At 46.0% G+C, this 21,978-nt stretch overlaps 2 protein-coding genes across 4 annotated transcripts; both read left to right on the top strand.

The window, feature by feature from the left end:
* The first annotated feature begins 168 nt into the window (after nt 1–168).
* On the top strand, nt 169–11,515 carry rspry1 (ring finger and SPRY domain containing 1). Of its 2 annotated transcripts, none has more exons than XM_027029597.2 (15): nt 169–296; nt 1,365–1,879; nt 3,423–3,475; nt 4,558–4,670; nt 6,088–6,214; nt 6,628–6,686; nt 6,834–6,900; nt 7,001–7,132; nt 8,581–8,696; nt 8,785–8,928; nt 9,038–9,149; nt 9,369–9,471; nt 9,648–9,800; nt 9,969–10,073; nt 10,404–11,515. In XM_027029597.2, the coding sequence occupies exons 2-15, from the start codon at nt 1,518–1,520 to the stop codon at nt 10,498–10,500; spliced, it is 1,743 nt and encodes a 580-aa protein (XP_026885398.2). In that variant the 5' UTR covers nt 169–296; nt 1,365–1,517; the 3' UTR covers nt 10,501–11,515. The 2 variants fall into 2 exon arrangements, with proteins under 2 accessions (XP_026885398.2, XP_026885397.2); XM_027029596.2 differs by lacking the exon at nt 169–296 and adding an exon at nt 304–461.
* Nucleotides 11,516–11,873: 358 nt separating this feature from the next.
* On the top strand, nt 11,874–18,619 carry si:ch211-216l23.2 (uncharacterized protein LOC565061 homolog). Of its 2 annotated transcripts, none has more exons than XM_027029598.2 (10): nt 11,874–12,005; nt 12,196–12,288; nt 12,447–12,572; nt 12,761–12,858; nt 12,988–13,111; nt 14,794–14,993; nt 16,708–16,983; nt 17,174–17,341; nt 17,738–18,172; nt 18,316–18,619. In XM_027029598.2, the coding sequence occupies exons 2-10, from the start codon at nt 12,230–12,232 to the stop codon at nt 18,351–18,353; spliced, it is 1,524 nt and encodes a 507-aa protein (XP_026885399.2). In that variant the 5' UTR covers nt 11,874–12,005; nt 12,196–12,229; the 3' UTR covers nt 18,354–18,619. The 2 variants fall into 2 exon arrangements, with proteins under 2 accessions (XP_026885399.2, XP_035380895.1); XM_035525002.1 differs by having other exon boundaries at nt 12,151–12,288.
* The last annotated feature ends 3,359 nt before the right edge of the window (nt 18,620–21,978 follow it).

The raw sequence follows: 21,978 nt of genomic DNA, 5'->3' as shown, positions 1-21,978 counted from the left end.
AAGATTGCTTTTGTTTTTTTTCTGTATAAGTTGCTGGGGGCGGAGCTACGTAAATGTTGCTGGGAGGGGCGGGGTTACGTCTAAATTGCTGGGAGGGACGGGGCTACGCAGTAGTTGCTGGGAGGGGCGGAGCTACGCGATGACATCATCGCGCTCGGACCTTTCGCTCCGCTAGCTAGCGTCCTACTGGCTCGTGACAGGAACGTCTCGCGGTCGGACGGCGGCGGCTCCGCTTCCTGAGGGAGTTTCGCTCGTTCACGTCTGTAGCTCGTATATCAGTAAACAGCTAACGGCCGGTACGTCCGCCGCCCGCCTGCTTCATCCCGCGCCGTCGCGCTGCGCTTTCTGACAGTTGGTCGCTGGCTAATGCTGTAGGCTAGCCAGTCCACTTCCTGTGTCGAGGCCTAGATGACGGTTATATCTGCACGCGCGGTGTGAGTCGTTCAAATCGGTGTCGCCAGGTAACGGTTTATTCCGTTTTTATAATCGTCCTCACGCTTGTTTTTGACCCTTTACTGTTTCTGAGCCGACGTGAGCTGCTGCTGTCGGCTACTTCAGCCATAGCTGGCTAACTATAGCTAAGACAGACGGCTAAGCTAACTAGCTAACAGTGAAAGCGCAGCTTACATGTTCAGATGTGTTTGGTGTCGGTTAGCCAGATTACGAGTGAGCGTAGTTGGACGTGCTTTACCCAACGTCAGCTGCTGCTTTGTAAAACGCCGTCTGAACCGGAGTCGGCAGTCTCGTTTGTGTCTGGCTGTGGCATAAGTCAGATCTTGGCGTTGCTCATCTGTGGCACTGCCCATGTTCATCTGTGTTTACTCTAGCTAGCTAAAGTAATTTGACGATTTTACGAGTTTAAGATTACACTTAGAAACGTTCTTTTCTTAAATCAGTTTAGATTATATCGTTACTGTAACTAGTAAATCAAGATACGTTGCTGTAAAGAACAGTTTACTCTTCCAGGTGATGTAGCAGTGAGTTAATTCAGCTTTAAACTGTCATGAGTGTTTGTATGTCGCTGGAGTACTCGGTCAGGTGTTTTTTTCGTGATAAATGTGCTTCACTCTTGATACTTGCATGCTTCTGGGGTAGCGTTAGATGATTACTCACAAGTAATTGCTCACACTCACAAGTCGATGCTAAGCTGCCACGTGATGCCGTTACCGATGTAAAGTGCGTTAGTTTACTTTTAACTGCATCGTGTAACGCGGCGAAACGTATTTTCGCATTTTACTGTAAGATGTTATTGTGTTTTCGACTTTTATTGCGAGCTGCTATTGTTACTCTGAGCTTTATTGCATTTTTAAAACTAACCTGAATTACACTCCGGCCGTACTCTGACAATGTTTTTCTCCGTGCAGGAGAGAAGCACGCCCCTGGTCTAGGATGCTTGTTGACTGCAGCGCTAAAGCTGTTGCTTCCCTCTACTGCGGTGCTATCAAGCTACAGTAGCACCATGATTGACACTCCTTTGCGGCCCGTCCCGAGACGCCTCTCTTGGTCCTTCAAATGATATGATAGTAGCCACCTGGATCGCATTCTGTGCCAGCAGGAGCCTTGTGCAGGTTCTACGCCTGACCGTAGAACAGCTGCGGTTTGTACAGTTCTGGCCAGGTCTTGCAGGCAGTGGGGCCATGGGGAACAGCTGTGTGTGCAGGGAGGACAGCGATTTGGAGGAGGGAGCAACCCCTCGCAGGCAGATCAGGCGAGCGGACAACGTGGCCTCCGACCCCCAGGAGGCCCGAAGCAGTCGACCCAGGGACCCGGTCCGGCCGCCCAGGCGAGGTCGGGGACCGCACGAGCCCCGGCGGAAAAAACAAAACGTGGATGGCCTGGTGCTGGACACGCTGGCTGTCATCAGGACTCTTGTGGACAAGTGAGTGATGTTCAGATGTCATGGGTCAGGGGTTCTGAACTTCAAGCATGACTTCACACTCTACCTGCAAATCATGCACATTAAATTGGAGTGACTTTAAATCCTCGTGAGTCAGTATCTTCCAGTATGATGAAACTAATTTGACTCACAAAAAGTAATAAGAATCAGGATATATTCACATATATTATGATGTCTCTGGTTGTTATATTCCAGTTCAGGGCATCTTTTAGTTCCTTGGATCAGTGGAGGGAGACTGTCGAAGTGCTCTCACTGTAGTCCTCAGTGAGGAAGACATTATTTATTCACTGATTCATACAGCCTAGTTTTTAATATTAATTTATTACTGAAGCCAAGCGTGGGAGGAGCCAGTATGAGCCGCAGCTCCTCATGTTTGTTTAAAGCGCTGGCGTTGTCAGCACACTCCGGCTCTCTTTATGTTCTCTCACCTTCCCCCGTGGTCATCCTACACGGGCGTCCACCTGCCCACACAGATATCCAGCCGTGGACGATTGTTTGAATGGAGAACTCTCCTTTTAGCCTGCTAGCTTTGCACTTTCAGAGTTTGACAAACCTGTTAACAGAGCAGATATCGGACCCAGTACCCTTTTGCTTTAGCGGTGTGCGTAATGCTTCTCTGTTTCAGGGCTGCTACTTGCGGCTTTTCCGTGCACCCAAACACAAACTCAACTGGGAGTCTTAAGTCACCTGCTCACACACACACAATCGCACTGACGCTGAACACAAGTGCTTTATCCCGAGTCTTCTCCACTTTCAGCAGGCTCTGCCTGAATGAAATGCTCTGTCTGGGAAGCCGAGGTTGTAATGGAAGGATGAGTGTGTGGTGGTACCTACTGCTTGTGAAGTAGCCAGCTTTGTCCTCACATCCCATAATTATAATTACACTGTTATCACTAGGAAGCCAGAATCATTAGCACTGGAACCTTTTTTGGATTAGTCTCTTGTCTCTTTGTATCTCTCTCCATTGCTCTCTGGATGTCTGTGCAGTGTTTCTCTGCTCTTTAAACGTGATTTATCTAGTGTTATGAACACGTGGCCCTTATTACACACAGCTGCGATTTATGGCAGAGGTAACGTAAGCGGCTCGCTAACGCACTCTGTACCGTAGACCTCCAGGGGTCGACGAGATGGTGCGCTCGTGCCCAAGGGCGTCCCGTGGGGAAAGCTCAGCTGTCGCTGCACAGCACTCAGAGAGATGGATGACAGCTTCTTGAAGCCAAACCTCACCCCCCCCTCCCTCCTCCCAAGCAGCAGCGACCACCACATTACACCCCCCCCCCCCCCCCCCCCCCGCTACGTCATCATCAGTTGCTTTGCGCATGCCTGTTGTATCATTAGGACTTCATATGCTTTGTTTGGTGTCTGTGACTAAATATAGTGCTTATTTATGTAAAAACCTTGAGTAATTGGACAGCCAAGCCAGTTATAGTAGTGCAGAGCTCAGTATAAATGTTTTGTTTAAAGGGTGTTGCCTTGATTTTGTAATCTTTGTTCAAAGACTGTGATGTTGTGTTTGTGTTTTTAGTGACCAAGAGCCCCCTTACTCCATGATAACGTTGCATGAGATGGCCGAAACTGGTGAGTAAAAATACTATAAAGGGATGGGTCCACGTTGCCTTCATGACATGCAGTCAGGCTTGTGTTTGATGTGTTAGACTGGACTGCAGCTCAGACAAGGATCCGTGTTGTCCTCACTTGGCCTACCCTTGATTAAATAATTAGCACATAATTAGTCACCTAAGCCATGGACACTGTGGAAATAACTGGCTATTTGGAGGGAGTGGCTGTTGTCTTGGTCATTGTGGCTAATGTGACAATGTTAGGTTTTGGTGCTAAACAAAATCTTTGTTGGTCAGCTGCACAATTAAATGTCTTAGGCTGCTGATTGCAGACTATAGTGTCTGTGTTCTTGTTAATTTAATTTATTTTAAATTTGTTTGTTCTCGTTAAACATCTGTGCTCGTTCCGACTGAGAGTCTCTACCAATCCCACAGCAGGCTCGGCCATCGTTGGGGTCTCTATAGCTGTATATAATTGGTAGCCACGATTAGGATCTTCTTGGGTAGCGCAATTTGGCAGGTGCTCAGTTAGTGCTTCACAACTATATCCTTCCTGCCAGTTCTCTCTCTCTATCTCTGCCCAGTTGCCAGGGTTTCTCTTTCTGTTGACTTTATTTTATATGCATCTGTTGCTTTGGGTTGAGGCAGACGTAGCCTGGCTTTGGGTGGAGTCACGTGGCTTCTCACAGCCATGCAGACGAGGAGGGAATACGTGCTTCACCAGCTTGAGCAGTAAAACTATAATCTCTTCCTAAAAATGCCCCAGCTGGGGGCAAATTAAAACTGTCATCCTTTCAACATTTTCCTGTAAAGGGCATCTGCCTTAGTGAGCCTCTTGACTTGGAAAATGTTGCATGGATGTAGAGCCCAACAGATGAAAGCTGTGTTTGGGAGAGGACCAGCAGTGGAAGTGATTTGCTATTGGCACAGTTAAATCAGTTCAACGATTGTGGTTTTATTTTTGGCTCTAATGACGCATCGCATGTCCTGCATAGCTACTCATTGTTGTTGCAAACAGAAACGCACGAGCAAACGCTCAGACAATAGACGAGCGAGCTGCCAGTGGAGTGAATCACGAACAGTGTGCGTTTCTCTCCGTAGATGATGGCTGGTTAGAGGTGGTGCAGTCTCTGATCCGTGTGATTCCTCTGGGCGACCCGCTGGGCCCGGCTGTGATCACCCTGCTCCTGGACGAGTGCCCTCTACCCACCAAAGTGACTACACACGCCACATGCAACATTACATCAGCCAGCGTCATGTAGTGGGAACAAACTCCCTAAAGGCCAGTTTGCCAGACGTGTACTCTGCTTATGCTCCTGGACCACGCAGCAGTACCAGTGGCAAATCACTGTTAAGGAGTCCTTTTCATCTAAGATTTGACCTTGTAACATGGGTAACATGGGTAAATTGGAAAACGCAGATTTTGTGTCCGACCTGTCATTTCTGCTACATATTGTTTACATGCTGCACTTGTGTGCAACGTACCAGCAAACGTGTAGAGAAAAGGGTGAGAAAAAAAGAGACTAATGTCAGATAAGACAAGCAGCTCATCGTGACATGAACATGAAAATCCCTTCAGCAGTAAACAGTTTGGTGAAGAGTTGCTTTGGAACTGTCGATGTGTTCAACATGGCAACCTTACGTCAGTGTTTTCTAAAAGCTCCTTTTTTCTGTATTCACACTAAAGCTGTGTTTTCGAAATTACCCTCTTTGGAAAGCAGATTTGAAAAGATGTGTGTTTTCTGTAGAGGGAAATGACCTTTTAGTGTGAATAAATGGGCAGAATGCATGATAACAGACATGTTTTCCAGTCTACCCTTGTTGGTGTGAGCCCGGTCTTTGGAGATCTGAGAGACTGACCCTATGACATTGTTCAAACTTTTGAACATAAACGGTCATGTCAACTATAAAGATAAGTAGTGTTATTAAACCCCTATCATTGTCTGGCTTCTGACTTTTTGGTTCAGTTTATAACTCAACCAAATACTGCAGCAAGTTACCTATTCTCTAGCTCTCCACAGTCACGTGTAGGAGTTTCTGAGGAATCGGTAGGTGACGTGTGGCTGGCTGTTTAGACGCTGTTAACACAGAGTGGCCCTGCTGTATTTTGTTTTTAGAAGCTGTACCACAGCTGGCAACCCAAAGGTTGTTGTTTAAAAATATATATATATATATATATATATATATATATATATATATATATATATATATATATATATATATATATATATATATATATATATATTTTATTTTTTTTTATTTACTTTTTTAATCTTTTATTTGATTTTATTTTTTGTTGTGGTTTTGCCCCGGTTTTCCTGAATTTGTCAATGCTAGTTCTGGCCTGCTAGTTAGAAGCCAACTGCTGCATCTGTTCAAACCAGTCATCATGCAGCATCTTGGGACAGATGAACATGTTGCGAGGAGAGCACAGCCCTCGCCCTTAGCTTGTGTACCATCTCGCAATCTAATCCAATACAGGGAAAGTTATGCTTTGGATAACTTTATGTTAATGGTGTTATGAATCACAATGTCCTGTGTTGTTTAAATGATGGTTTTGCTGTTTTAATGATGACCTAAGCATTTATGTAGTGTGTGTCTGCAATACTGCTGTGTGTTTCCCATGGCCAGGACGCTCTACAGAAGCTGTCAGACATGCTGAATCTGAGTGGTGCCGTGGCCCGCCAGGATGCCCTCAACCCAGCCAAACACCGCAACACCACAGCAGTGCTGGGCTGCCTCGCCGAGAAACTCGCTGGTGAGCCGCTCTCGTCCCTGGCTATGCATGAACCCGTGCAAACGCGAGTGTGTGAGTCTGTGTGTGTCTTTGAGAGTGCTCACTTGTGCATGTCCAAGCATGGTAGGTGATCAGCAATCATTTAAAATGCTGTTCACCGCTACAAATAGTGCAGCAGCTGGGAAGAGCTGCAGGAAAATGCTGCGTGTGTGGGCCTGACCCTGCATGCCACCTCCCTCTGAGACCTGGACACAGGCTCTGGCAGATCTGCTGAGCTTTCTAAACACACACAGACACAGTACACCCTCCAAGGGATCTCTGCCCTTCTCTTGCTGTCCAGTAGTTTCAGTATCAAATGTCTGGTTTCATTTAACTTTGCTAGAGTGACGTTTGCACAGTGTCCGTCAAATAAGACCCACCCCTGATTCTCTCAGGTCCAGCTAGCATCGCACTTCTCAGCCCAGGAACCCTGGAGTACTTGCTGGAGAGCCTGGTGAGAGATGGTTTGGACGCAGCACTAATGATTCAACACACGGAATGTGTTTGTCACACCATACAGGGTTCTGAGTCTTTTGGACTGAGTTTGTCCTGTGTGCTTTGCTGTTGTGAATGTCTCCCTATCTTCGTCTCCCTCTCCCAGGGTTCTGAGGCTCACCCCACTGTAATGCTCTTCGCCCTTATTGCCCTGGAAAAGTTTTCCCAGACCAGTGAGTCTGTCTCTTCCACGTTGTCCTTGCATCCTTGGTGCTACTTTTGAAACCTTGCGGTGGAATTCTGCTCGTGGCTAACTGTTCCCATTGATGTTAGGTGAGAACAAGCTGACTGTGTCGGAGTCCTGCATCAGCAATCGTTTAGCTGTCCTGGAGTCCTGGACAGATCACACAGACTATCTCAAACGCCAGGTCGGTTTCTGCGCACAGTGGAGCCTTGATAACCTCTGTAAGTACACCTGCCTGCCTGCCAGTGGCATTGGTGAAAACAGCTTACATGTCCCCGTTTTGTTCACTTTACAGTAATTATCTGTTTTAGAACAACGTTCCCGTCGATTGAATTGAGACACCATTGTGTTTTTCATTTGCCTCTGTATTCAAGTAGATTAAATCTGAAGTGAAAGGATGACTACTGTATGCTTTAACTGAACGGTGATTGTTTGTATTAATGGACTGTTTATATAGGTATACTATTCAGCTGTTTTTACACAGCTGTCCCTTTATGAGTAACATGGATAAAATTGTCATGTGATCAGTGCCTGAAACCCTGGTGCAGCCCTGCCTGACCAGAAAGGCCTGTTTTTCTTTCTCTCTCTCTCTCATGCATAATGTGTTGCTGGTGCTTCCAGGAAACAGCAACACACTGCTTACACAAGACGCTTGAACACGCTAACCATGGACACTAGAATGAAAAGCGAACCTTTCCGCTCCGCTCATGCCACGTGGAGGCTGAATGTGTGACGCTAACCTAACACCCACTCAACTCCTGCTTGCCTCAGGGGGCTTTTTTTTTGTTCCCTCAGCCTTGGTTTTAGCGGCACTCGGGTTCAGCGACTGGCGTCAAAAACCTGCACGTCCGCAGCTGTGAGGTGAAGCGTCACCCGTTGGGTTTACAGGCGTTTGGTTGGATCGGAGCAGTTAAGATGCCCCGTTAGACTGGTGAGACTGTCCTGTGTCATCAGAGCAGGGCAGTGAGCGGGCAGTGAGCCCTGCGTCACAGCTGGAGTGATGGAGTAATGTGGTTCGCTTCAGTCTGCCACAAATTTAACTCCGTCTTATCTGACCATAAGACTTCTGCACATGACTATGGCTTGCTAAATGAGCCATAACACCAAAAGCATCCTGCAAGCTAATGGTATAAATCGATAAAGGCTGTGGGAATCTTCCTGCTTCCTGCTCACCTGCTGACAGTTATGGCGTGTGTAAGAAGTGATACCGGATGAAACTTGTCACTTGCAGAGACGTCTTGCTGAGTCAAAAAGTAGCCTAAGGTAGACACTCATGTCTGTGCAGGGACGTGACATAAGACGCTATGCTTATTACAACTGGTTGCATGAGTGTTCAATCAAAATAAAACTTTATCATGGACAGCTCAATGTTTTGTAATGTATACTTGTCTGGGAAAAAAGTGCCATTTCAGCTATTGATTATCGTGCCTTTAAATTATTTTATTTTCTAATGTGATGTTTTCACACAGAGAATGTATGTTTTTTTGTTTGTTTGTTTTTATTTGTATTTTAAGAAAATTAAAAATGATTCCCTGATGTCATTCGAGTGCAGATTATGAAACTGCTCGTTCAGCATCTGCACTGTAGAATGTTTGTAGGGATTGTGAGCTCGCAGGAGTTTTGCTGATGCTGTGAGTAACTGAAACTACTGTCCTCCTGTTACCTTTAGTCCTGAAAGAAGCACGTCAGTTCACTTATGAGAAGGTCAACCTTCACAATATCAACGCCATGCTGAACAGCAATGACGTCAGTGAATATCTGAAGATCTCTCCCAGTGGACTTGAGGTGAGGCACTGGGAGCTAGTGGCAGTTGTGGGAGGTCAGAGCTCCAGTTAGAACTACAAGTGCTCATCTATGCCTGCATGGTGTCCAGGCCCGGTGTGACGCGTCCTCGTTCGAGAGCGTGCGCTGCACCTTCTGTGTAGATTCGGGGGTTTGGTACTACGAGGTCACGGTCATCACGTCTGGGGTGATGCAGATCGGCTGGGCCACAAAGGACAGCAAGTTCCTCAACCACGTATGCCCAGTTCCTGTCAGATAGTTCCTCCTTTATTCAGAGAACTGGCATTAGTCACGCTTCAGCACATGTGAGATGTAGTCTGTCTGTGTGTGTGTGTGTAAAATAGGAGGGCTATGGGATTGGGGATGACGAGTACTCGTGTGCGTATGACGGCTGCAGGCAGCTGATTTGGTACAATGCACGCAGCAAACCTCACTCCCACCCCTGCTGGAAGGAAGGTCAGTACCAAGTCACTGCCTCACACATTGTGGGGTTTTTGTTTGGGAGCACAACACTGATTAGAATCTAGTTCCCCTGCAGCACTGAGACTGTAATGCAGTGTGTTCAGTTAAGAGGCTACGTTTAGTGCTTCTCAGTACATCTCAGTAAATCAGTCAAATCTTTGAGAAGGAGTTGTCAGTTTGAGGGCATACGCTGGGTTGTTCTTTGCTCTGCAGGAGATGCCATAGGATTCTTGCTGGATCTTAGCAAGAAGCAGATGGTTTTCTACCTGAACGGACACCAGCTTCCTCCTGAGAAGCAGGTGTTCTCCTCTGCCACGTAAGCAGCTTGGTTGTACTTTGTGTGTGATCTGTAAGTCTTGGACATTCATTTTATGGCAGACTTTGGATTCACACTCTGTTCTCCTGTGTCCTCTTCTGTGTGTGTGTGTGTGTGTGTGTGTGTGTGTGTGTGTGTGTGTGTGTCTGTGTCTGTGTCTGTCTCGTCTCTTGCAGGTCTGGCTTCTTTGCGGCAGCCAGTTTTATGTCCTACCAACAGTGTGAGTTCAACTTTGGGGCCAAACCCTTCCGCCACCCCCCATCGCTCAAGTTTAGCACCTTCAACGAGTTCGCCTCGCTGGCGTCTGATGAGAAGATCATCCTGCCCAGGTGCGTTCAGTGCTGTGTGCGTGTCCTGGACGTCTGTCTGTCCTTGGGGGATTGCCTGCATCTAAATGAAGTGGTTTTGTGAAGGTAAACTCCGGGCGCTGGGTTTACGTTGCCCTGTTATTAACGCGTTGTTTTTCCCTCCTGATTTTTAAACTCCATGGCCCTCAGACATCGACGGCTAGCCCTTCTGAAGCAGGTTAGCATCAGAGATAACTGCTGCACCCTCTGCTGTGACCAGATTGCAGACACAGAGCTGAGACCCTGTGCACACAGGTACAGAGCCCCCCTGTCATGCATCACAGTTATTGGGGGTGCGCGTGCATGTGTGTGTGCGCATGTGTGTGGGGGTGGGTGTGTTTCACCACCATATGTTAGTGATGTATCTAAATAATGCAACACTGCATTGGGAGGGACGTTTGTATAGTAATACACATGTCAAGACATGCCTTCAACAGCTGGTAATTGCATTTCCTTAGAACTTAATGTTTTTAAAATCTTGTTTTACCTTCTTATTGATTCCAAAGGAAATTGCAGAAAGGGAATTTCTTACTTTTAAGCAATACCACTTAAAGATCTGTGGGTGTGGGTGTGTCCTGTCTGAAGTGGGATTTGTATGGAGTGTGCCTTACAGTTGGAGACGTGCCCGTTGTGTCGTCAGGACATTCAGACGCGAGTGAGACTCATTTCCCATGTGTCCTGACACCAGCCTCCAAAAGCCAAGACACGGATGGTCCCCCTAGTCTCTATCCTATCCAGTTCTGTCCAAGAGATCCAGCCTGACCAATAGAACTATGACGCTGTTTTGCGATTGGAAGCTACGGCACTGAATGGTGCGAGGAAAGAGAAACGGAGTGTTTCGTTCAGAGGGAGAGGAAAGAAGGAAGAAATGAGGAGAGAGAATTTTTAATCTCTCTCAGGAAAGATGATGTGAACTATCGGAGGGCCGTCCCTGGTCAGATAACGAGACTTGAGGAGCTGGATCGGGAGGCATGGAAGGTCTTTGAGAAGTTCAAAGCATCATGTCCAAAAAGATGCCACTAAAATGCATGAACAGTAGCTACATGCATTGTGTATACAATGATCTGCCTCTGACTGTCTCTGTGGGCGCTGAGCAGTGGCTAAATACATGTCTCTGTGTTCGGACATGTTAAATGTATCTGTGAATCTTCTCATGTATTAGAAAACTAAACTATAAGGCTGAACAAGAAAGGCAGCCATTCCCTAACCGCCTTTTCTCCAAGAAGATGCAAACGTCTGTCTCTGGGATGGATTTAATCTCAACATTTTTTCCCTCATATCATTCTACCTGTCTCTGCTGTACTTGAAATAATTGTGGGTTGGTTCCCTTGCATTATCAGTAGGGTGGTGAAGCTGTGATGTACAGTGGTATTAGACAGGTTTTCATAGTGAATAACGAAAATCCTATTTAGTATAGAATGCTAAACAACCCACACGTCACTCTGCATTCACAAAACGTTCAGGTTGCAGTAGTGTGCGTCGACCTGACCTGAACGATTCAGTCATTTGTCTTGCTTTACAAACATTTGTTTAAGAAAGATGGACATCGTATGTCATATGAACGTAAAATGTGAACTTTCGGAAGTGGCCAATGTTTGAGTGAATCTGAAGAGTTCCCAAAGATGAGTGTGACTGAATTCAGAATCTTTCTTTTCTGAACTGTGATGTTTGTAATAAAAGTTTTGTTGTATGTGTTGCATAATGTGTTGCTGTCAATGGATTACCAAGATTTTCACATAAAGTCCTCAACCTAAACCTAGACCTAGACTAATTTGTGGATTGGACCTGGGAAAAAAATAAATAGGGATGAATTTATTGTTTCCCATGTAGCTTTAAAAGCCCTTGGCTAGTATCTTGAAACTGACTGTTGACTTAGAAATGGTTTGAACTGTCAAATTCGAAAAAAATACGCCTATATAATCCGGGAGGATGAATGAACTTGGATTGAAGGTGCAGGAGGCGATATCTTCTGCTCCGCTTGTGGGCGGTAAGAGCTTCGGTCCCTCCCGCAAACATCCTCCCGAGGAAGCGGAAACTAGGAAACGTGCGCCTTACCTGTCTGGCAAACAGCTCCAAGTTGCGTGTGAAGGTGGCGCCCATTCGTGCTGCGCTTTGGCGTGTTTGAGCGAAACTGAAGTTGGACACCGACAGCAAATCTCCAAGCAAGCGCCCTTATATCCTCCCCAGGTAATGCAGACAACCCCGGCGAACGGGCTAGTTCGTGGCGCCTCCGGTTCCTCTAGTCTAGATATGTCGCTTGGTGTGCGGTTGATGTCGTTGGCTGGATCATTTACCACATATATTTGTTTCCATTTTGGCTGGTTGTTGTAAGGTTTGGCGCTGTAAAGACCGTGAACCTGCCTCTTTCTCCCGTCAGCGTCCAGACCCGTAGCCGGTTAGCCTAGCTAGCGATGTCGTCGTGGGCGCCGATCGCAGCGGGCAGGCGGCCTAACGCCAACCCCACCAGCGGGTAAGAGCGTCTGGAACAGGACTTCACAGATTACTAAAATGTCTAGACAATTTTTTTAAGTCGTTTGTCGGTGAAGTGCTTGCTGGACGGTGCCTTTCGTACCGTGGCCGGCGTTCGCGAGCTACTGAGGGTGGTTTGTATGCTTTGGGTTGTCCCAGTGGCCCGAAACCTGTCCGAGCTTTCCGGAGACAGCCGTACCCTCCTGCTGAGGACAGACAGGACGTCCGGAGACAGCCGTACCCTCCTGCTGAGGACAGACAGGACGCACACCACGAACCAGAGAGGTAAGGACCGTGTGTCCGTTCACCGGCTGATGCTTTGGATTCAGCTGTTTATTTCAGTAGAGTGTAAAATCCAGTTTTCCGGACACATCAAGTCTCCACGGGCAGTGGACGTTACCCCAAGACAAAGTCTAAAACATTGTCCTGTTACCACCCTTAAATTTGAACCCTGTTAATATATCTATTTTCAGCTATGAACATTTGGGTCAAAGGGATGATTATGCAAGTGCTCTGGACTACAAGACGTATGAACTTTCATCTCATCAGTCACACTCGAAACATCAGCCAGGTAGTGCACTTGTGTGGAAATGTCCTAAGACGGCTCTGTTTCTAACTACTGTCCAATCAGTGTGAGCACAGTTGTGTTTAATAATAATAATCATCATGGATTCATAATTTTTTGCTTGTATTCTGTCAGTTGTCTCGCCAGGGGGAGGAGACAAGTGTAGTTCTCTGTACCAGAAACTGTACCAGCAATTCTGTGGAGATGAGGCAAAATGTCCTGCTGACTGCGTGGTGCTCTCTGTGAACAACCGGAATCTGTGAGTAAACGCCACACCAGCACACCGAACACCCTAAAGTCTGTGTTCTGATTATTGTGATGCATTGCGTTTTGTCTCCGCGGGGGTGCAGTGTTTATTAATTTGTGGGTGAACCTGCCGGTTGGTTTGTCACATCGCTGAACTGAGGTTTTGTCTGCCCATGCTCCGCGTGCGTCACTGATGAACACAAAATGCGTGGCACCTGTTTGACAAGCAGCCTCTCAAACTGTCGTCTGTATACAAACACAAATGAGCCTTACATTTATTTTGAAGGCCAGCTGATGACATCCACACTCAAATTCATACTCGCACAAAATCAGTGTAAAACTACACTGTCTGATGATTGTGTAGTCATTTACTAAACCTTTGCAAAAATACAACAGAAAGCATGTTTTTTTGCATATAAAAAAAAAAAGCTTTTTCACTGTTAATTTCAAACATGAATGCACATTTTAAGCGTGCAGGTTAAGAAATGCCCTCACATCAAATCTACCCATCAGTTTTTGCAACTAAAACAAAACATAAAATTCTTATGGATAGAGAGCCTGCTGTATATGTACCAGCTGTTAAAGAAATTTAAGGAATTTTATGAGTAATTCTAAAAGCTCATTTGTTTAATAATATGCACATACATGGACTGGACAGAATTACTTTAGGCTTAATGGGCATTGTTCAACCATCCATGAATGCATGGAAATCTAATCCGGTAGTTTGAAAACACAAAAAGGTTGTAACATGTTCTAAAGTTAAATGGCTTTTTAAAAATTTAATTGGCTTTAAGGAAATAATCCTGATTAAAATCCTGTTTTTATCCAAGAACTTGGATATTTTTCTCCAAACTGGAAATTCACTTCTTAATGACCCATCCTCACACAGAAAAATACTTGTAGTCAAAATATTCATGCATAATAACAAAATGAATTCAATGACAGACATGTATAACTTTAAAAAATATTTTGATTTGACTCAATGATAATTTGTATTCTTTACCTCATGTATTATTTAAAGCTATGTTCTAATATTTTTATTTTTTATTAAACCTTGTTACAGATGGTAAATTACATGAAAAATGTTATTGTCTTATACTTGGCGCCGAATAATTCTGAAAATTAACCATCTCAGTAATATAATTTCAGTTTTCGGGGTAATGTTTGGAATGTGTTAGACTATCGGAGCTCTCTGAGTTTGGCTTGAATTATACTACATTTCTACAATGAACCAGCAAATGTCTTTAACAAACTTTTAAAAAATAGTTTTTAGTTTTTGATAAACTTAAATAATTGTTTTATTGATTTTTCTCATCATATTTGCAAACGTACCTTTCAGTAATACATAATCCCTCAACAATTATATATTAAACCTTTGACACCCAGTTGATGTCTGTAATAACAAAATAGTAATAATAGTCATGACAAAATTAGCTGTAATATTTGAAATATGCTTCCTTTTTTTATACTTTATATAATTTAAATGTGTTTGATTCAGCTTTACACATGAACCGAACCAACAGTCACTGCACTCACATGTTACTAGCAGGACTGTTCCCTTGTTCATGTGTAGCTAATCTGCTCCTCAGCCCCCACGTCTCACACCCCAGGCAGACGCCTCCTCCCGCGCCCGTGACTCCCTCCTTCCCTGGCGCGTGGAGGTCAATAACCAGCTCTCTTCTTCTTCTTTCAAAGGGAGTACCCAAAATCGTTAGGCCACTGTTTGCAGGAGCGCGGCCTCTCGGTGGAAATGCTTTTCCTGCAGGCGGAATCGGGCCTGACGCGAGCCCTCCAAGACGTCCGCTCCGATGGTTCCCCCTTATGTATTCTCGTCGAGCAGACTAACGTAACTCTGTCCTCGTGCACAGTAATCATATTTTCAGAGTCCCTCAAAAGTAAGTCCCCACAGGCACTGATCATCTCCCAGTTTAAAGCAACTGAACTGCCCTTAACCGCTACCTCTGTATATTGGATGGCACTGGTTTAGCGGTGGTCATCTTTGTGAATATGTTGACCTTTTTATGTCTAGAACGTATAGCAATATAACAAGTGCTGAGGTTGAGAAAGGCAGTCCCCACTTTCTTAACATGTGTAACCTCCCTCTGGCTCAAAAGAGTACACAGAGTTGTATCTCTGCACCTTTCAGTCTGTGACTGTATAACCCAAGAACACATCATCACAAAATTAGAGGAAAAAACCCCACAATGCAGACAATAATGACCCCTACACCAATATAATATACATGTATACAGTCAGTAGTGCTGAGGACAGTACTTATCAGTTTAGTCCAAAAAAGTAGAACGACACAGTTCTATAATATTGGATTAGACTTACCGGTTGGTCTGGGCTTTGTAGACAGGCCACTCAGGTGAGGCTGAGTCATGGTCCTGGTTTAGAAGGTCCCCAAACATGTGTTAAATGCCTTGATGTAAGGTGTAACAAACGTTTTACACACACACACACTCGCACACTCCTCAACCGCCTCACAAGAAATGCTGCTCTACTACTTTTTATGGGCCAAGTGTCCGATACCCCTCGGTGCCCCCTAGTGGACATAAGTGAAAATACAATTTAACAGTCTGAGTGTCCCTTCTTTGTCGTGTATGATTACGTCAAGCACATATAATCCAATATCATTAATTCCCCTCCACATTATGGGTATTTAACAACAACTACAACTGCCCCCCACACAAACTGCTCTCTCTGAAGATAAATGCATAAAAACAGGTAAACCATTTACTGGATTAAATTTTAAATTGTTCAGCCAGGAGTTTACGCATACTTTATGGGGAACCGACATAATTTAAAATGTCCGCCACCCCAAACTTGTTTGAAACTAATGGTAAAAGTAGAATAAGTAACGTGTCCATCCAAACTAAGATGCTACTATAAGTAGATATGATTAACAAAATGTTACCTTTAATACTGCATCTTGAAGATTGTTGAAATGCACAGTTATCTTTTTAAATAATGGTTTAGCCATATATCCTTCTATTAACATTAAATACAATCTTGCTACTTTATACTGTTATATGAATGTCCACCACTACAGGAAGGTAGTTGCACTGTATTGTCTAAAACCAATTCAGGTATTAAGATTTCCATATTTAGTCTCCCTCCCCACTTGATTAAGTGCATATTTGAATTTTGCTGTGTTATTCATTCCCAAAAAAGTATTGGTGGTAATAAACATTTTCAGTTAAACCCCGTTTAAACACACCCTCAAAATTCTAATATTTCTGTTTACATGGGTGAAAAGTGAAATCTGTGTATATATATATATATATTTGTCTGTGTGTGTATATGTATATATATAGTTTATTTCCTTTATCGAAACTTCCCTGCTTCCCGTAATGCTACATACAGAACGAGACGACCCTCCTCACACACACCTAGTTACTCAAAAATTAACAAAAGTTACAACTTCAGCATTTTGCATGTAAGTGGCGAAGGCCGTAGTGGGGGGAAAAAAATCCTGACAGTCCTAATTGTTTAAGGCGCTGGCGGCCTGCCGGGAGCCTGCCGGCTTTATACTGCCACGGCTCTCGCTGTGCGCCATATGTGTCCCACCCCTTCTGCTGGCTGAGTGTCTGTCGTTGACCCCTGCAGTTCACCGCAACATGCCCAAGGAGCAGGCCATGGAGTTTGTGACGATGGAGTTTGGGCGTCTGGGCGGCGGGAGGCGACCGCGTGACCCAGCGGAGGCAGGGGTGCGCGCGACCGAGCTGATGGACGACTACCTGGAGCGGGCCAAGCTGGAGCGCCACGCTGTGCCCTTCACCACGCGCCACCTGCTCTTCCTCATGGCTGAGGGCCTGCACCTGTACCCGGAGGAGCTGGCCACCGTCGCTGAATACGTGCGGGGCCGCCAGGACCATCTGCAAGGTGGGTACATGAGAAGGGGGGAGCATACCAGCACACCCCCAGAGACGCTGTAGGGAGGGTGTGTGTGTGTGTGTGTGTGTGTGTGTGTTGTCTCTGTGATGCATAGGAAATTCAACAGAAGTTCAATATTTTTTATTTATTTATTATTTATTTAGTTATCGTGTTTTGTCACTGAACCGTCCCTCTGCAGTTTCTGTTTCCACGGAGCTGGAGAGTGAGGGAACCCCAGAGCGTCTCAGCAACCTGCCTGCCAGTCTGGGGGGGCCCCCACCCCTTCTGTCAAACCCCGTGCCCCCAGGGCCGCCCCTCGCACCGGGCGTAGGCGAGCCAACCCAGGGCCATCTCATGGGTGTAGCAGGTTACTTTATTCATCCATTCTTATCTTCAAGGGCAGTGAGAGAGTAACAGCACCATTTCAGCCAGCTCTGACTTTTACAAACTACCTGCTTCTAGTTTATTTCAAACCACTCTTGAGTCAGATGCAAAATACGGAACAATCTATGTGCAGTTCTCCCTGAGACCTCTACCACCTAGCAGGGAGGAAGGAGACATTGGAGTGTGCGATGCCCATTGTAATCAGAAAATGATAGAAATTCTTTTATGCATCTCAATTGTGCATTTGTCTGAGTCATCTTTTTAAAATGTTACTTATTTGACGTGGAGAGATTATTTAATTATCTATTTATTTATATCTCTATTACTGATATATTTAAAGAATTATCCCCAACACGCTGATCTCTCCGTCTTCGCTCAGACTCTTATCCTAAGACCAAGCCGCCTCCTCTCCTGTCGGTGAGTGTTCTACAGGGATCCCCTCACCGGTCCGCGGCCGTGCCCCGCCCTACGCCCCGCGGCCCCTCCCCTCCGCACGGCCCTCCAGCCCTACATGGCCCCTCCGCCTCCCATCCTCCGCCCTTTGGTCCCCCGGCGTCACGAGGCCCTCCACCCGCCCACGGCCTGACGGGTCTGAGAGGTCCCCCTGCTCTCCACGGCCCGCGTCAAGGTTCGCCGGGCGGGCGCGGTCCGACTGAGCACGGGCCACTCGCGTTCCATCAGCCTTGCGGGCCCCCGCAGCTCCGTGGGCCCCCGTCACAGAACGGTCCCAGCGGGCTTCGTGGTGTTCCGCCGCCCCACGGCACACGGACACCCCCACCCTCCCTCCTGAGCCTTCACATGGGAAACGCTGCAGGTGAGACCCTCCTCTCTGTCCTCTCTACCCAGGGTGGGTTATTTTCACAATTGGAGCTTGAACACACCTGGTTTGATTTTATTCTGGCCATACTGGGTAATGCATGGACAGAGTCTGATGTCTGGTCTCTCCCACCCCCTCAGGACCTGTTCCACGCCCTGCACGACGTCTGCTCCCCTGACCTATAACCCCCGACCCACTCAGGACGTTCGAGGACCCTTAACCTGCTGTAGCCACTCTTGACAAATTTGTTGTTACTTCTTGTCTTTTTGTATATTTTGGTTTATCCCTTTTGTAAATTGCCTTTTTATATTTTTTCCCTTAAATCGGAAGTTCCTTGTTTTTGGCATGTCTCCATACGGCGTAACGTTGATTTAAAGGTTTATTTTTGTCTCAGGAATTTGCATTTCCTCTTTGTGCAGAATTGATATAAACATAACATATAAATCTTGTTTTCACTGCATCATCTTTTATGGCCAGCCTTATGGGTACATGCGTGCCATACCATTTAACATGCTGGTGCTTTTCTGTTAATAAATTATGGATTTTTTTTTTCTTGCCCATTACATCGGGAAGCTGAACAGGAGCCATTCTGGGAATGACAGCCGTTTGCATTCTTTTCGGGTAATAATTCCAAACCCATTAACTTAAGTCCTGGACCCCCCCAAACCAAATAAACACATTGCTTGTTTGGGTATCAAGTGGCCAATGTGTTCCAAGAAAACGTGTCCCACACCATTACGGCTTCGGCAGACTGTACTGTTGACACAAGGCAGACTGCGTCCAGGAATACATACTGTTGTTGCCAAATGCTGACCCCACCCCATCTGCACACTGTCATCAGACCAAGTGATCCTGTCCCGCCTGGGCGAGGCTCTGCTTTAGCCACGCTTTCCTCTCCTGAACCTAATTCGGGCTTCTGTTGTAGCTGGTCTGCCTCAAGGTTTGATGTAAACCTACCATCGTTCCGTGTGTGTGCATTTCTGAGGATATTGGGCCATGTACTTTATGAAATAAACAACTGTCCTGGAAGGGGTGCACTTGCCCTTAACCTGTACACCCTGGCCATTATATTTACATTCTAGTGCTGAAAAATTCATTCAAATGTATCTTACAATTGAATTGCTGATTTAATGTCTTAACAATCCCATAAAAGGTAAGAGTTTAATTTTAGAACTATTGTTTGTTAAGAAGGCTGTATTCATCATGTTCCTAAAGTTAAGTCATGAATCATCACACTAACGAGCAGACTGCGTCAGATTCTCTCCTGTGGTTTTTCCTTCCGCTGGTCTTCTGCACATCATGGCCTTCCCTGGTGGGACTAGAGCGAGTTTCAGTGACGCCATGGTGCACCAGTCCGGCCTCACCTCCTCCAGACTTGGTCAACACCACCGCCAGCAGACCCCCGCACACGGCCAGCCTCAGAGAAGCGGTTACGGTCAGCGAGCACGACAGCGGTTCGGTTCCCTAGTGACAAAATCTTCATCTGGGTCACGTTAGCACAGGTTACCAAGAAATGCTGCCGCTTTGCATGTCACATGTCACAAAAAACCTCAGTTTCAGAAACTCAAGCAGGCACAGGGTAGCAAGAAGCATTACTGCGGATGTGAGGAGAGGCTCATCAGCTAGATTCTGACGAGGTTGGTGAAAACTCACATTTAGCAGAGCCACACGGCCGCTGAGGTACTGAAGCTCGGCACTCGAATCACCCGGCACTTAACCAACATTATATGAAACAAGAAAACCCAGAACTCTCGCATGGGTCTCTGACGTGAGGTGAAGAAAGGGTGCATTCCCAATGGACAGAAGAAAGGAAAAAAAACCCCAGACCAAAGCAATCTAATAGCGCACGCAATACAGCTGATGCTTGAAAAACTGATCAGCTAGCCGCCTGATTGTCCTGTGCCTGTCCGGTATGCGTGCCGCTACTTTGTAAAGCACCATATAGTAAAATGCATTTTCCACCATCCCACCGCCGCAGGGAGCCAAGTCCTGGCATCGTGAAGGTCACAGCAGTGGGACCGTGCGTCCGTCTCCCTGCCTGGCTCCCCTCAACACTTCCCTCCCCCAAATTGCATTCAGTAACACCGAGGACTTCATGATCATCCGTTTTTAAAAGTTCTAAACACGTGATTAAACAATCTGAAGTCATGACCTTGTGGGGTTGGTAGCTAATAATTCTAGTTTTAGTCCTGCTAGGTTGACCAGATCGAGGGCACTGGAAAAACACACACAAAAAAATTGGAATATGAACAAAGAAACCACCATTTTTTCAACCATACCTGCACCCTGAATATTCCCCAGGACACACTCCGCCTCACCACACCTCCGTCGGGCCTCTTCTCTTCACCTCTCTGTCTGAGACCTCCTCCACCTGGGCTACACCTGGAGGTTGGGCCTGTGGACCCAGCTGGTAACCCAGCACCACGGGCCGGGTCCCAGAGTCCCCACTGCTCACGTACAAGCTTCCCAGCCTGGGCTTTGCCCTGCTCCAGAAGAGGATCATGGAGCAGCTGAGACAGTCCCAGCGCGGTGCCACACGGCGCCACCTATGGGCCTTTTCACTGCAGGTAGCGCTCACCAAATGCGCAAAGGCTGGAACTTCCGACACTGCTGGTACTGGAATAACGAGTTATAAATGTTATTGCTACAATAAGCAAGGCAAACGAATAGGGAGCATTAATGCTTCGTAATTTTAATACTACGCCATGCTGGTGTTAATTCTGCTTAATGCTTCACCGGATCAAAGTTTGCATGCTAGGCTCTGTAATGCTGAATTACAGCCAAAATTATATCACCATAACTGGCTGTGGATGTAGATCTGTAGGTCTGCCGACCTGTATTAAAGTGAGTGTCAGATAGAGAATGCTTGTTATAGATCATCTACAGAATGGCCGCTATCCTCTATTAAAACACACATAGACATTAGATTATATAACACACATTATGTGCAAACTTCCAGCACATTTTCGTCCACTCTTAAGATAAACTGTAGCCGTTGTTTTTGTGATGGCCTGGCTTGGAGTTGTGATTTGGTAACAGTTGGGGTGTGGGGTCTGGACTACCGATGAGTACTGGGCTGTACTGGTGTGCACTGGTGTCTCAGGACACAGAGAGGACCCCGTACATCTGTTTAAGCGCTCTAATTCTGAAAGCCCCAGCAACCGCACCCTTTGCGATAGACACAACCATCCATGGAGACAATAACGCATTAAAGGGAATCGTTTTGGCTGTTTTCTTTCAATAAAAATATTTAAGTAATAGTTTTGAATTATTTTTTAAATGTTGAGTTTTCCCCCTATACAAGTCTGGTGTTGAAATTTTGCTTCACTAAGTTCAGATGGCTGTTGTAAATTTCGCGCGCAGGTGTCCCTTATGCGTTAGCAGGGCAGCAGTAAAGGGGAACACTGTAAAAGTAATTGTTGTTTTGTTTGTTTTTTTTTGACAAACTATTCCTTTAACCTTAAATAAACTCCTGTTATCACGCACTGCTTGTATGTCTGTGACGAGTGCGCCATTCGGCCACTAGGCGGAGACAAAGACGTCATCGCCCAGCGGAATTACATCCCGTGAGCAAAAGTGCACGTGCATGGAACGGGCTGACGAACGTCTCGAGGATGAATAGGAACGAGAGCGTGCAGGCTGTGACTCGGAATATTACACCCTCGCGGGGTTCTCGCCTCTCCTGGGCTTATGAATGAGTCACGCTCATGGACGATGATCGACCTCGGTGGAAAGAACCCAGAATTAAAACCAAAAAGGACCAAACAAACCACGATAAAAGATGAAATGCAACTTACTAGATC

This window comes from Electrophorus electricus, chromosome 4 (assembly GCF_013358815.1).
Source record: "Electrophorus electricus isolate fEleEle1 chromosome 4, fEleEle1.pri, whole genome shotgun sequence".
NCBI lineage: Eukaryota > Metazoa > Chordata > Actinopteri > Gymnotiformes > Gymnotidae > Electrophorus > Electrophorus electricus.
Note: the sequence above shows the minus strand (reverse complement) of the source record. Positions and strands in the feature narration are given on the sequence as shown.

What these genes read in the sequence shown, in the direction of transcription:
- si:ch211-216l23.2 (XM_027029598.2), top strand. Translation starts at nt 12,230, where the DNA reads ATGTCGTCGTGGGCGCCGATCGCAGCGGGCAGGCGGCCTAACGCCAAC. An exon ending in TCTGTGAACAACCGGAATCT is followed by an intron (nt 13,112 to 14,793) that starts GTGAGTAAACGC and finishes CTTCTTTCAAAG; the next exon opens with GGAGTACCCAAAATCGTTAG. An exon ending in TCACATGGGAAACGCTGCAG is followed by an intron (nt 18,173 to 18,315) that starts GTGAGACCCTCC and finishes CCACCCCCTCAG; the next exon opens with GACCTGTTCCACGCCCTGCA.
- rspry1 (XM_027029597.2), top strand. Translation starts at nt 1,518, where the DNA reads ATGATAGTAGCCACCTGGATCGCATTCTGTGCCAGCAGGAGCCTTGTG. An exon ending in GGAAAAGTTTTCCCAGACCA is followed by an intron (nt 6,901 to 7,000) that starts GTGAGTCTGTCT and finishes CATTGATGTTAG; the next exon opens with GTGAGAACAAGCTGACTGTG. An exon ending in GTGGAGCCTTGATAACCTCT is followed by an intron (nt 7,133 to 8,580) that starts GTAAGTACACCT and finishes TGTTACCTTTAG; the next exon opens with TCCTGAAAGAAGCACGTCAG.